At 33.2% G+C, this 16,398-nt stretch overlaps 1 protein-coding gene across 1 annotated transcript; it reads left to right on the top strand.

Moving 5' to 3' along the window:
• The first annotated feature begins 13,478 nt into the window (after positions 1 to 13,478).
• LOC107916060 (probable indole-3-pyruvate monooxygenase YUCCA3) lies at positions 13,479 to 16,139 on the top strand. The gene is made up of 3 exons (XM_016845229.2): positions 13,479 to 14,277; positions 14,365 to 14,736; positions 15,623 to 16,139. The coding sequence occupies exons 1-3, from the start codon at positions 13,585 to 13,587 to the stop codon at positions 15,848 to 15,850; spliced, it is 1,293 nt and encodes a 430-aa protein (XP_016700718.1). The 5' UTR covers positions 13,479 to 13,584; the 3' UTR covers positions 15,851 to 16,139.
• Positions 16,140 to 16,398: the final 259 nt, after the last annotated feature.

Below are 16,398 nucleotides of genomic sequence, written 5' to 3'. Positions count from 1 at the left end.
ATATTGTTACCCCATACAGTCTCACTATCTCTGAAATATACAATCTCGCCAACTTCTGTAGAGTTTAATTTGTCCAAACAGGTAAGAAGTGAGCTAACTTAGTCAGTTTATCCATAATCACCCAGACTGAATCCTTCTTAGTGGGTGCCAACGCAACCCACTAACAAATCCATAGTCACTCGCTCCCACTTCCACTAAGGAATCTAAATAGGCTCTAACAAGCCAGAAAGGAACTGTTGCTTAACTTTCATTTGCTGGCATGTTAGAAACTTAGCCACAAACTCAATAACCTTACATTTAAGACCCGACCACCCATACAATTCTCTTAAATCCCAATACATCTTATTCCTTCCAGGATACATAGTGTAAGGGCTAAATGCACTTCCCGAAGGATAGACTGTCTTAGATCTTTATCGCCAGGTACACACTATCTCCCACGATAACACAAGACTCCATCAGAATTAAACCTAAAGTCTGTAATCTTACCCTCCTCAATCTATTTAACCCGTGGTACAAGAGACACATTAGAGTTTGCTTCATCTTAATCTAACTAACCAAAGTAGGTTTTACTTGGAACTTCGCAAGCAAATCTCTATCTTCAAACAAACTCAACTTAGCAAACATCCCTCTCAAATCAATCATCGATCTCCTACTTAATGCATTAGCCACAACGTTAGCTTTACTTGGATGGTACTCAATGAAAAAATCATAGTCCTTAAGCAACTCTATCCATCTCCGCTGCCTTAAGTTTAACTCTTTTTGGGAGAAAAGGTACTTAAGGGCACAAACCACAGCTTCCAGCTCAAGGTCATGAGTCAGATAATTGCACTCATGTTGTTTAAGTTGTCTCGATGCATAGGCTACAGCCTTACTGTCTTGCATCAGCACACAACTAAGACTAGTATGGGATGCATTACTATAAAACACATAATCCTTCCTAGAATCGAGTTGAATCAGAACAGGTGATTGAGTCAAAACGAACTTAAGCTTCTCAAAACTGGCTTACTACTCCTCAGTCCACTTAAAATGTAATACCCCGAAAATTACTACAGTAAGAAAGTAAGATAATATTCCTAATATAGTAAAATAAGGAAATAAAGTGATAAAAAAGGTAATTTTGAGTTATGTCAACATTAAGAAGTAAATTATAACATATTAATTAAAGAAACGACTAAATCGCAAAAGTGAGAAAAGATTTGTTGCCCAAGGGTAAATACTCAAAATTTGAGGGGTTAAAGTGCAAATAAGAAAAAGTTGAACGACCAACAGTGCAAATATTTTAAGGTTGGAATAATCTAGAAACTAAGGAAAATGGATGAATTAGGACCAAATTGAATAGGTGAAGAATTATGAGGGACTAAATCATAATTTTACCAAATTAAGTAATGACTCAAGGATGAAATTTTAAAAGATCATAAAGGGCAAAATGGTCATTTAGAAGAGAGAGAAATCTAAAAGATAATGATGATGTTGGAGATATTTTAGATTAATTAAATAAATAAATATTAGTTTATTAATATTTTAATTTGATTTTTAAATTTGATTTTATTATTTTATTATTTTATTATTTAGTATATATAAGTGGAAAGAAAGATGAACAGGAACCAACCCACCATCTTTTCCATGCAATTCACATTAGAAGAGAAGAGAAGAGAAGAAAAGAAAGAAAGTTTTGCTTTCTTTACAATTTGGTCCCTCCACCAAAAAAATTTCACCATTTTCAATTAGAAATTAAAAGAATTTCCATAGCCATCAAGAGAGAAAGATAACAAGGAGACTATGGGGAGCTAGAATATCAAGTTGGATTCAAGAAATTGAAGCTGGAGCAGAGAGAAAATCAAGTTAAAGGTTGAAATCAATAGGACAAGGTACATTGAGATTTCAATATATTTTTAAGTTTGATATTATTGAAATAGCATGGAAAAGATGTTATAGTAGAGTTTTCTTATATAAATTCTTATGTTCTTGATATATTAGTAAAGAGAAATAAGTGAAAGTGATGGGAAATATTATAGAGAAAGGGAATAAGGAAGTTATAAACTTAGTAATTAACATTTCGCACTAAAATAGTTTTGGACAGCAGCAGTAGGTTAACTTTGAAAAATCACCATAAATTTTGGAAATGAAATGGGACGATGAACAAAATATGGAATTAAATCTTATTGATTCTAGTTTCTCATAAAAGAAACGGTGTAAGTAATGGAATTCTAAATCATGAGATATAATAGATTTTGTGAGACAAGGTCAGAATGTTTTCGAGTTCCCCTATTCTGAATTCGAAAAATCATCAAACATTGTAAAAGAATAATTATGGGTTATAATTTATATTTTTAAAGTCTTTAAATAGTCCATTTTCAATAGAAACAAACAAGGATATCATCCGAATTCTGTACAAGGAGATAATTAAGTTTTAGTGAAGAAGGGTCGGAACTGTCAGATAGCAGAACAGAGGTGACTTTAAAGAATAAACTGTACTTATTGGCTGAACCAAAAATTCTAAAATTTTTATGGTAACAAGATATGTGAGTCTAGTTTCAGGTAAAATAAGCAAATCCTAATTTTGAGTTATGTATCTCAATATAAAAATAATTTAGTCTCTATAACTAAAATGGATAGTTTTGAATAAAATTACAAGTAAATAGTAAAATCATAGATAATTTTACTTATAAGCATATTATATAAATTAAGGATGTGGAATGCAGAGGAGGAGGAGGAAAATATATATATATGAATATTCAGCTAGCATGGATAATTTGCACGTTTTAGGGTCAATGACTAAATTGAATAAAAGTAAAACTTTAAGGGTAAATTTGCAAAAAAGTCAAAAAGTGACCAAATTGCATGAAATGAATTGTTTTATTATTTAAATCAGTAAATTGAATGAAATATTAATTTAGATCAAGATTGGGTTGAAATTTGAGAAAAATAGAAAATTTCTAAAATGTCCCTGAATTTTGGTATTTCTACAATTTAGCCAGGTAAGTTCGTATGAACTATATTCTGTATAATTTTAATTGAAGTGAATGCTATTTGGTAATGAATATTATATATATGTGTGTGTAAGTTTTATTATTGGAATTGAATTATTATTGGTAATATGTATAATTATTTGATGCATTGAAATGATTATCGGAAGCTCGATTGAGTTGGAATCTTGTTGGAGATATATCACATTATTCATTGGTTCTATCGATAATTTTGGATGATTTGATTCTGGTTATAATGACATTTACAAGTGAAATTGGTTAACGTTAGCTCATTAATGTTTTGATTTTGATTGGTTATAAATATGAATGCTTGATGAAAAGAAAAGTCTGAAAATTAATTTGTAAACTCTGGTAATGCTCTATAACCCTATTCTGGCGATAAATACGGGTTAGGGGTGTTACAATTATTGGTACCAGAGCTACAGTAGTCGATTCTCGGACCGAACGTAGCATGTGTAAAGTTTGGAATATACATGTCATTATATAACCTGTGATAGTGTGATATCTCCCGACCTTGATGAAATTTGTTTTACTTATAAATAGAGATACTTTTTAACTTAGCTAATTTCGATAATATTGAAAGCATTATGCGAAAATTGTAAAAGTGATATGCATGTATTTTGATGTTTTATGGAAGAATATGAATGTTTGGAATGTGATAAACGACTTGACCTAAGCGATTTTCGATAAAAACACCTAAAAGGACTAATTTGAACATGTTATAAAATATGTCATAAGTGTGTGAATAAGTGAAAATTGTGGATTGAAATTGTCATAAAATGGTTTGGCTAGTCCCAAAATGCAAGGAGATTGAATAAAAATTATTTTACGAGCCTAGGGGCAAAATCGTAATTTTGTGAAACTTTAGGGGCAAAAACATAATTTTTCTAAAGTATGATTTTTGGAATGGAATGAATAGTGTGAATGTTATATAAGTTAAATGTATTTTTATAAATTAAGAAAGACGAGAAATTGAAATTGATCGATAAAAAGAGAAGTGAGAAAAAGAGAAAAATTCTCGAATGAACCTTCGGAATAAAAAGGGATATGAATGAAGTGACAGAAATGATCACATGTGTGGCACGGACTGTGTGTAGGCCACTATGTAAAAGTGAAAGTGATGGTCACGTGTGTAGTACTATCTGCAGGCTACTACGTGTACCGGAATGATGGGTCGCATGTGTAGTACTATGTACAAGGTACTATACGTACCAGATAGCTTCGATCACGTGTGTAGTACTATGTGCATGCTACTAAATGTATCGGATGGAAATGGTCACATGTGTAGTACTATGTCTAGGCTACTATGTGAATCGGGTATCATTGACTATAAAGGTGGTTGCTATCTGCTGATTCCACCGAGTATCATTGATTATAAGGTGGTTGCTATGTGATAATTCCACCGTGTATCTGTTATTATTCCGAAGTGTTCTTCGGGAAATTGACTAAGTAAAAATACATGAGATCATGTAATGACTAAGTGGAATATAATTTGAAAATGTGAATTGAATATGAAAATGTGAATAGAAAGCATGAACTAAATGTTTATGAGACAAATAATGGCGCAATGTGATAGTATATGATATTAACTAATGAAAGAATTATTATTAGAAATATATTATTGAATTTAATACTCAGTTTGGATTGAACGCGGGATTGAGTATAATCGTTCAGTGGCAAAGGATGAATTTACGAATAAGACCATAACTGGGTTATGGCACCTTGAACGTAAGACCATGGTTAGACCATGGTAGTATAGATACATGTGTAAGACCATAGTTGGACTACGGCACAAAAATAACAATGTACTCATATCCGTAAGCCGTTCTTCGATTCAGTAAGAAATGGTAAGAGACTTATATGATTGAAATGAAAGATTTCTAAATTAATATTGATATGGTATTTGACAAGGAAATTATGTATGTTGAGACAAGTAATAAACTCAAGTGTGACATATTGAGCAAACAAGTTTATCAAAGTTGAATTTATATGTAATATGTGCAAGTACGCTAACCAGTGGTGTTGCTTGATGCTTAGGCAAGTGTCAAGCTATTGGTTGAATGGTAATATGATTATTTATATAATACATTGAATTGGTAAGTATTTAAGTGAAAATATGCCAGCGCTCACTAAAAAGTGGTAAGGTTTAAATTATGCAATTTCTTATGAAATGATTTATCATGTGATCAATTAAAAAAAACTTTGGTTAAATGTATTAGCTTGTAACCATGGTTTAATGATATGTTTATGACTTGTGTGTCATGTATATGGAATAAGTGTTGAACGTAAAGAAATGCAAATGAAAATAAAGAAATTTGGAAGAGTATAAAGTTGTTTAAAATCCTATATTGCTAGGGATAAAATGAACAAGTAATGATGTGGATTTATTTACCTTGTGAGTTGATGAATATAGCTACATGAGCATTGTGGTATCAATATTAAATTATTCTTGATATTTATAAATTTCATATTTGAAATGAATGGACATGAATAAATTTTATACGAGCTTACTAAGCATTTATTGCTTACATACTTGTTAATAGGCGTAAACAAGTGAAATTACAAAACGAATGAAATTGATTGATTGATTTATTTATGAAATGGGAAAGTTGAAATTGTGAATTAAATGGAGACTGAAAATAAAGGACATGAAACAAAGGTTCACAAGATGATTAAATTCAGTTTGAGGATATACAATATTAATTTGATTAATTGTTATTGTTGAAAATTTGAAGATGAAGTATGAATTAATATATATACCAATAAATCATTATATGTTTGATATTTAAAGAAAATTGAGAATGTATATTAATTATGAATTTCCTTGTAAATTGAGCAAAAAGGGAACATGGGATTATATGAATAACTCCAAAAGTAATCTACTAAAGGTCTTCTATTCTTATGGAAAGGAAAATGAAGTTCATGATCAAAAGAAAACAATGAAATTTCGAGGACGAAATTTATTTTAAAGGGGAGAGAAATATAATAGCCCGAAAATTACTATAGTAAGAAAGTAAGATAATATTCCTGATATAGTAAAATAAGAAAATAAAGTGATAAAAAGGGTAATTTTGAGTTATGTCAACATTAAGAAGTAAATTATGACATATTAATTAAAGAAACGATTAAATCGCAAAAGTGAGAAAAGTTTTGTTGCCCAAGGGTAAATACTCATAATTTGAAGGGTTAAAGTGTAAATAAGAAAAATTTGAAGGACCAATAGTGCAAATATTTTAAGGTTGGAATAATCTAGAAACTAAGGAAAATGGATGAATTAGGACCAAATTGAATAGGTGAAGAATTATGAGGGACTAAATTGTAATTTTACCAAATTAAGTAATGACTCGAATTATGAGGGACTAAATTGTAATTTTACCAAATTAAGTAATGACTCAAGGATGGAATTTTAAAAGATCATAAAGGGCAAAATATTCATTTGGAAGAGAGAGAAATCTAGAAGATAATGATGATGTTGGAGATATTTTAGATTAATTAAATAAATATTAGTTTATTAATATTTTAATTTAATTTTTAAATGATATTTTATTATTTTATTATTTTATTATTTAGTATATATAAGAGGAAAGAAAGATGAAAAGGAACCAACCCACCATCTTTTCCATGCAATTCACGTTAGAAGAGAAGAGAAGAAATAAAGTTTTTCTTTCTTTACAATTTGGTCCTTCTACCAAAAAGAATTCACCATTTTCAATTAGAAATCAAAAGAATTCTCATAGCCATAAAGAGAGAAATATAACAAGGAGACTATGGGAAGCTAGAATATCAAGTTGGATTCAAGAAATTGAAGCTTGAGCAAAGAGAAAATCAAGTTAAAGGTTGAAATCAATAGGACAAGGTACATTGAGATTTCAATATATTTTTAAGTTTGATATTATTGAAATAGCATGGAAAAGATGTTATAGTAGAGTTTTCTTATATAAATTCTTATGCTCTTGATATATTAGTGAAGAGAAATAAGTCAAAGTGATGGGAAATATTATAGAGAAAGGGAATAAGGAAGTTATAAACTTAGTAATTAATATTTTGCACTAAAATAGTTTTGGACAGCAGCAGTAAGTTAACTTTGAAAAATCACCATAAATTTTGGAAATGAAATTATAGGATGAAAAAAATATTGAATTAAATCTTACTGACTTTAATTTCTCATAGAAGAAACGGTGTAAGTAATGGAATTGTAAATCATGAGATATAATAGATTTTGTGAGACAATGTCAGAATGATTTCGGGTTCCCCTATTCTGACTTTGGAAAATCATCAAAAATTGTACAAAAATAATTATGAGTTATAATTTATATTTTTAAAGTCCTTAAATAGCCTATTTTCAATAGAAACAAACGGGGATATCATTCAAATTCTGTACAAGGAGATAATTAAATTTTAGTGAAGAAGGGTCGGAACTGTCAGACAGCAGAACAGAGGTGACTTTAAAGAATAAAATGTTCTTATTGGCTAAACAACAAATTCTGAAAATTTTATGGTAAGAAGATACATAAGTCTAGTTTCAGGGAAAATTATCGGATCCTAATTTTTTGTCCTGTATCTCAAGATAAAAATAATTTAGTGTCTATGACTCAAATGGATAGTTTTGAATAAATTTACAAGTAAATAGTAAAATCATAGATAATGTTACTTATAAGCATATTATATAAATTAAGGATGTGGAATGGAGAGGAGGAGAAGGAAAATAGATATATGAATATTCAGCTAGCATGGATAATTTTCACATTTTAGGCTCAGGGACTAAATTGAATAAAAGTAAAACATTAAGGGTAAATTTGTAAAAATGTCAAAAAGTGACCAAATTGCATAAAATGAATTTTTTTAGTATTTAATTTAGTAAATTGAATGAAATATTAATTTAGATCAAGATTGGGTGGAAATTTGAGAAAAATAGAAAATTTCCAAAATGTCCCTGAACTTTGGTATTTCTGCAATTAGCCAGGTAAGTTCGTATGAACTATATTCTGTATAATTTTAATTGAAGTGAATGCTATTTGGTAATGAATATTATATATGTGTGTGTGTGTGTGTGTTTTATTATTGGAATTGAATTATTATTGGTAATATGTATAATTATTTGATGCATTGAAATGATTATCGGAAGCTCGATTGAGTTGGAAGCTTGTTGGAGAAATATCACATTATCCATTGGTTCTATCGATAATTTTGGATGATTTGATTCTGGTTATAATGGCATGTACAAGTGAAATTGGTTAATGTTAGCTCATTAATGTTTTGATTTTGATTGGTTATAAATATGAATGCTTGATGAAAAGAAAGTCTGAAAATTAATTTGTAAACTCTGGTAATGCTTTATAACCCTATTCTGGCGATAGATACGGGTTAGAGGTGTTACATAAAAGGAGCATTCTTCATCAATAGTTGAATCCTCAGCGCCACAATTAACAAAAATCCCTCTCCAAAGCTTTAATAATATCCAGCTAACCCAAGAAACTTCGGATCTCACTAACATTCTTAGGCTTCGATAGATACCACATGCCCTAGAAACATCACCTCCCTAATCCAGAACTCGCACTTACTGAGTTGGCATAAAGCTTCTTCTTATGAAGAATTTGTAAAACAACCTTTAAATGTTCATCGTGCATGGATTTGAACTTGGAGTAGATCAAAATGTCATCGATGAAGACAACAACAAACTAATCAAGGTAAGGCTAGAATACCCGGTTCATTAAGTCTATAAAAGTAGTCGGAGCATTCGTAAGACTAAAAGGCATCACTAGGAACTCATAGTGACCATACCGAGTCTTGAATGCGATCTTAGGTACATCAGGTTCCTTCACCTTCAACTGATAGTATCCAAACCTTAAGTCAATCTTAGAGAACACCATAGCTTCTTTGAACTAATCGAATAAGTCATTATTCCTCGGTAAGGGATACTTGTTCTTTACAGTCAGCTTGTTTAATTGTCAGTAACCGATACATAGCCCTATAGGCCCATCCTTCTTCTTTACAAATAAGATCAGGGCTCCCCAAGGTGAAACATTTGGTCTTATGAACCCACGGTCCAAAAGTTCCTGAACCTAAACCTTAAGCTTCTTAGGTGCTATGCGGTAAGGAGCAATGAACACTAGAGTAAACTCGAACTCACGCTCTTGAGGTAATCTAGGTAATTCTTCCTAAAAAACATTAGGAAACTCCCTCATAGTATGGATACCTTCCACAACTGATCCACTAACACTCATGTTCAGAACATAGGCCAGATAAGCCTCACATCCCTTATGTACCAACTTTTTAGCTACTAAAGCAGATTTCACATTGGATAAGTAATCTCTACGCTCACCAACCATCACAATCTCCTTACCAACTGAAGTCTTCAAAGTTACCTTCTTCGAAGCGTAGTCCCAACCGACATGGTGTTCCGCTAACCAATCCATACCTAGAATTATATGAAATTCCCTAAAGGGTAGCTCTATTAAATCTGCAGAAAATATTTCTCCCTGCACTTCTAACAGCATCTTCTAGAAATCTTATTCATGGTAACAGACTGTCCTAAGTGACTAACTATAGTTACGTCACTAACGATTTCTTCTACCCCAATCCCAAGTTTTCAGCCATCAAACAGGAAACATATGAGTGTGTAGAACCAATATTTATCAAAGCGAAGTACTAAGCAGAATTAACTGTAAAAGTACATGCTATGACTTTAGTTGCATCACGATCCTCTTAACGTCTAGTCGCATAGACAAGTGCAAGTTGTCTGGCATCAGTTCGATTTGCACCCTGGCCTGGTGCTCGCTATCCCTAACCAGCATTACCTGCTCTGTACTTACCCTGACCACTCTGAGGCTGTTATCCAGCCCTCTGGTTCTCAACTCTATTTTGCACAAGAGCTTGTACCTACTTATAACAACGCTAGCAATCCTTAATCTTATGGTCCATAGGGCCACATCTCAAACAGGAACCCATCCCTCTCCAAAAATCACCTAGATGTCGCTTACCATAGTAAGCACAGTTCTAAGTCCTGCCTCCAATACCAACTACCATAGTATTCTACTGATGTAATGCCCCAAACCTGATCCTTAAAGAGGATCCAAGAATGGCGTGTCACTGATTTAAAATCACTATCTTTTCAAAAACAAATTGGGAACATACCACAACTTAATCAGAGCATTACTCATGTACATATATATATTAAAGACGTAAAGCATTGATCAATCAAAGTTAAATAAATTTGGGCATTATATAAATCGTAATAACTTTACTGAATTTTCATCGGATCTATAATTTCAAAAGTGTAAGCTCAAATATAAAAAGTTCATTCTTCAAAAAGACATCATCATGACAACACCCTTATGCCATACATAATACAAAATAATTAGAAATCTCACGACGGTGATTATCCTCTTGCATAGTCTTCGAGGGTTCCTTTACTTCGTCAGCAAGCTTGAGAAGGAAAAGTAACTAAGTAAGGTCGAAAAACTTAGTAAGTTCCAAAGGTAAACAATTAAACAATTATATACAATTCAAGTAAGCCCTTCTATAACCCCTAAACCTGGCCTAGACGTTATGGCCAAATCTTGAAGATCACATTGGCCATGGTAATGGTACAGAGAATCATTTAACTATTTCTCTCGACTAACACCGTTATTTAAAAATCATTATTTTGATTTTCTTAAGAAAAACCAAATAGTATCTACAAGTTTTCTTTTGACATTATGTCATCATAGTTAGTCCGTCGGGACATTAAACATAAGGACTATAAGGCATAAGACCATACTTAGACTATGGAAATCAAGGGAGTCCGCCAGGAAGATAAATGTCGGGCATACGGTGTAAGTCCTTAGCTTAGCTATGGCGTCATAAAGGGTCCTCTGGGACAATACACTCGGGGCAATTTGCTAGGACAATTAACTTGTGAAGGAAGAATGAAATACCATAACTCGGTTATGGCATCATAAAGACTCAAAGGGTAAAATGAACTCGAGAATTTAGATGGTGTATATTCTTGGCTCCATGATGGTGGTTGGCAAAGATCGTTGAATGGGATGAATTCTAAGGCAAACTAAACAAGAGGATGTACTTGTCCAAGGACTGGGAACTTAAGGGTCCATGGACATAAGAGAAATTAAGGGTGGTTATGTCCGTCGAGGTTATACAAGGCTAAGTCGTCTAGGTTGGCAATAAAAGGAGTCCGTCAAGGACCATCTCGAGGCAAATAGTCCACCAGGAAATAGAGAGAATAAGGAATTTAAACTCAGAAAAATAAGGGTTAGACAACCAAAGACCAATATTGGGTTTCACATTCAAGGTTGTGAGGGAAAGAACTTTGGTTGAGCTGCATTCAGGTCCGTATTTCTAGAGAACCTCCATTTTGAAGAAAATTGGCATGTACTACAAATAGAACAAAGGTCAATCAACTGTAGGCTGTAGGAAAAGAAAAAGGAGGGCAAAAGCTTCATTGATAGAATTTGTCAAATGTCAGGGTTGACCAGTGAGTGAAAATTTTCCTTTAAATCGACAATCCCTTAACTTTGATTTTTGATATATGACTATTAAGCAAAAACTCACTAAGTCCAATTGAGCTTATGAATGGTCTGCTTAATTGCAGGATAGGGTTGTCATCGAAAATTGAGCAGAGGGCTGAGTCAGACTTCGCCAACATGGAAGAAAAAGGGAGGGGAAATTGTAACATGCGTATAAAGGGGTGCTCCAGAGGTTACGGCTCGTAGTTTTAGCCTAGCCACAATTTCTTTGAGATTTATAGTCAAAATTGTAAACGAAGTTGCTAGGCAAAAATTTTAAAAGATGTATGTGTTAATATAGATTATTGCGTACAAATAAATTGTTGGAAACGAATTTTAAATAACGTTAGTCAGTTGTTCAAAATTTGTATCATCCAAGACTCGGACTTGAACAGTGGGTCGGGTATTGGGTGTTACATTGTTAATGGTCATATGATGACTTGACTTTAGGGAAGCAATTGGAAGGTCTTGTTCCTCGACAGCCTTCCTTAAAAACTTCACATCAAGCTCAACTTGCATATGTTGTGCCATTGATTAGTCTTGCAACTACTTGAAATCACCCGCCAAATATTCTACCTCACCCTTTCATATCATCTCTCGCTATATGATGCATATGCCTAAATATAGAATTCGATGAAGCTTGACCTCGGAACCTTGCTTGAGGCTTAGTCTTAACCTTGACAAATGCCATATCACACAAGGCAAGCCTGTGCAATCCCCAAAAATGTATATAAGAAAAAGCTCTTGCCAGCACCTGTGAATCCATCACCTCTTCAGGCTCGACAATACTCCACCTAATCACCTCACATTGATTCCAATAGTGCTCCTTGTTGACAATCACTCTACCTTTTGCACTTGAAGAATACAATCTTACTGGTTGGGACCCATGCCTAGCCTCCCTTTATAAATACCCCCTCTTAACGCCAAAACAAGGACACAAGATAGAAATCAACTACTTGCAGTACAAACACCCTCACAACTACAATTTCACAATCACTTGTATACTTAAACCTTCGTCTTTTGTTGCTCTCTGCACCACACTTGGTGGGAACCACTATCATGGCCCATTCCAAACATTTTGTATAACTTAATTGTTAGAATAATTATACAATATGATGTGAATGAAAATGATATATGCTGGTGTAGAATAATTGTTTTATGCAATTCTTTTTCGTGATTCTTCTAAGCATTCAACAAATAAAATGAAACTTTCTAACCAAAGAGTATTCAGTGAACCTACAAAGCACCTGCCCTAGATTCAAGCTGGTGAACCACTCAAAACCTGAAATAATAATATTAATAAAAAGTTAGCAGCTGATCCAAGAACACAGCAGAATCAACGTCACAAAGGGTAACAAATATCTTGTGAGGACCATATATGGCTGTAGCAGCCATTGGTCAAGTCCTCCAAGGTTAACTTTCACAGAACTCTTGGCCTATATTTATTAGTCATACCTGTAGACTTCCTTTAACATTCTATTACTCTGTTAAAACGTATAACTTGTAATTAGCATAAAATCTACACTATTTATGCTTTCTTTGAGAGTTCAAGCCATTGAAGTCCCATTGATTACTATCAGGGTTCTGGTTAGCATATACTCGTTTCCTTTTTTTATAGTGCTGGGAAGTAGCAGTAAGCTTACAAAATTTCATTAGAAATTTGAGTGAAAATGTTGATCAGCAGTGTTTCTTGATTGGTTGGCTGTTTTGTTTTAGTCACTGGTTTACATCCTAAAACATCATACTATCTCCATAAATGAGTAAAATGTAAATTTAGAAACTTGAAATAAAATATTAGAGTTGGGGAATTGTTTATGCATACATAGTATGAAAGTAATAAATAATTGCAGGTGGCCGGGTAGCTTATCATTTGAGACTGACCCCTAAAAGCATCGTTTTCAAATACCAATCACATGCTAAACTCATCATCATGGCCAACTCCCTCTCTATTTAAACCCCCTCCGTCGCTCTTTCCCTCTCCACTCACATCATTTCAAACGAAATCCATTCATTCTCTTCTCCATCTTACAACATACATATTCGAACCAGCTTCTTCCCTTCCCTACAAACTTCCTCAATTCTTCTTTATATACATGTCTAGCTGCTGTCTTAACATGCCGAATATGTTTCCAACTTTAGCTTCTGAGGCTTTTTTGAGTAGCCGGTGCATATGGGTGAATGGACCAGTGATAGTTGGGGCAGGTCCCTCGGGTCTTGCCGTTGGAGCGGGGCTTAAAAACCAAGGTGTGCCATTCATAATCCTTGAACGAGCAAACTGCATTGCCTCCCTTTGGCAGAACAGAACTTATGACCGTCTTAAGCTTCACCTTCCTAAACAATTTTGCCAGCTACCCAACTTTCCATTTCCTGAGGACTTCCCTGAATACCCCACCAAGTATCAGTTCATAAGCTACCTTGAGTCCTACACAAAACACTTTGATATAAACCCACATTTCAATGAGACAGTGCAGTCAGCCAACTACAATGCAACTTTTGGTTTGTGGCGAGTCAAAACCATCGCAACCGGCGGTCCAAACCCTATCGGAGTCGAATACATTTGTCGATGGCTTGTAGTAGCCACAGGAGAAAATGCAGAGAAAGTTGTTCCAGAATTTGAAGGCTTGCAAGATTTTGGCGGCCATGTTACACATGCTTGTGACTATAAATCAGGTCAAAGTTACAGTGGAGAACGTGTTCTAGTTGTCGGATGTGGCAATTCGGGCATGGAGGTCTCTCTTGACCTCTGTAACCATAATGCAAATCCATCAATGGTTGTTCGAAGCTCAGTAAGTGAATATAAATTTCAACAAATCATGTTATTCCAAGGATAAAGGCATTTAAATTAACCATTTTTTTTTTCATTTGATCAACAGGTTCATGTCTTACCAAGGGAAGTTTTAGGCAAATCAACTTTTGAATTGGCAGTGTCGATGATGAAGTGGCTACCCCTTTGGCTTGTTGATAAGATACTGCTCATTCTTACGCATTTAATACTTGGAAATACTGAAAAATATGGTCTGAAAAGGCCTCGTGTAGGACCTTTAGAGCTAAAAAACAGTGCAGGCAAAACTCCCGTATTGGACATTGGTGCATTCCAGAAGATTAGATCGGGTGAAATCAAGATTGTCCCTGGGATCAAAAAGTTCTCCAGGGGCAGAGTTGAGCTTGTCAATGGTGAAACTCTTGAGATTGAGTCTGTTATTCTTGCAACTGGGTATCGTAGCAACGTTCCTTCATGGCTAAAGGTGAGTCAGATTCTCTCTAATTATTTCACCATTGATTTGTTTTTATTCTATTTATCTCTTGTGGGATATACATGTGACGGTTATGGAAGTCGCTGACTATATTTTTTAGATTCTCCTTCCCTTTTATTTCTTCTGTTTATTGTCTTTTTAACTGATTAAGACATTCACATGTTCTTGCAAAAATCAAAAAAAGAAACCGCTGTCAGCATCGTTTGTTTTGTCTGACGGTTTGCTTTTGTCTTATTCATACATCAAAATTTCTGATTAGATTTATAATATTTTGAGAAGCTTTCTTCTTCTTCTTTTTGTTTATCAATTTGTATTTTTATTGAGATTAGGATTGTCATAGTAATAATAAAAAAACAATGAATTAGCTTAATTCGAAAATAGAGATATTTGTATTAGAAGTTGATTGTATTTTATTATTTTATTAAGAAATGGATAAATTAATTTATATATATTAAATGAAAGATTAAATTAGTGTTTCTCTTAAAATTTTCATCTATTTCTATTAAATATGGTCTGTATATATCAGCATGAGTACACATGTCGCGTCAAACATAATTGTTTGGTTATTGTATCAACAGTGTTAATTTTTAACAATACAAATAGATAAAATTTTTAACAAAAAAAAAGACCAATTAAATTTTTTATGTAACATATAAGGATTTATTTACACATTTTTTTAATAGTAACAACAAAATACAATCCTATTTGTAAAAAAACAAAAAGTCAATGTTGTTCTCTCTTTTAAATTTCCCTCTCTGACTGTCATTTCCTTATCATCAATGATTATTTTGAGCAACTGACAAACAATCAAACCCTGGCAGATTTCATTGTTAATTTGATTATATATCTAAAACTTTGAATGTGTTGATGGAAACAGGAAAATGAGCTTTTTTCATCAGAAGGAGTTCCAAAGAACCCTTTCCCTAACGGGTGGAAAGGGAAAGGAGGACTCTATGCAGTAGGGTTCACAAGGAGAGGTCTTTCTGGTGCATCATTGGATGCCATCAGTGTAGCACATGATATTGCCAAAAGCTGGAAAGAAGAAACAAAGCAGAAGAAAAAATCCATGGCTGCAAGGCATAGGCGATGCATTTCACATTTCTGAAATACAACAATTCAACCACTTTCAAGTATAAATGTTAATCCAACGGGTTTTTGTCTTTAAATCTGTTTTAGTTTTTTTTTTTTCTTTCTTTTTATATGCATACAAAATAATGTAGAGCTTTAGTTTAACACAGGAAGTAGCCCTCTCCTGAAAAAAATGCCAATAACTTGTCTTTTATATTTTTTTTTTATTGTACAAAGGAAGATGAGGCTATTTTTTTAATTACTATTTTTCTTTTTTGTATTTGTTTACTTTGTATCACAACATTAATAAATTGACAATTCAAATGGATCTCTTGTGGTCAACTAGACATTAATAATTACTAACTAATGGGCTCTCTCTAAAATTAGAATTTTTTTAACCTTGGGTCCATTAAATATGGACCCATCTCCATTATACCTAGCATCACAAGCAAATCTTTTCATGCCATCATTCTCATTGATTTTATTCTAAAATTTTGTAACAAAAAAGAAAAAAGGTTTATTGTTGTTTGTTTCATGTGTTCTTTTTTCACATGGCTAGAGCCCACAATAAGGAGAAGAAAGGAC

This window comes from Gossypium hirsutum, chromosome D10 (assembly GCF_007990345.1).
Source record: "Gossypium hirsutum isolate 1008001.06 chromosome D10, Gossypium_hirsutum_v2.1, whole genome shotgun sequence".
NCBI classification, from domain to species: Eukaryota; Viridiplantae; Streptophyta; class Magnoliopsida; order Malvales; family Malvaceae; genus Gossypium; species Gossypium hirsutum.
This window is presented reverse-complemented; position numbering and strand designations above follow the sequence as displayed.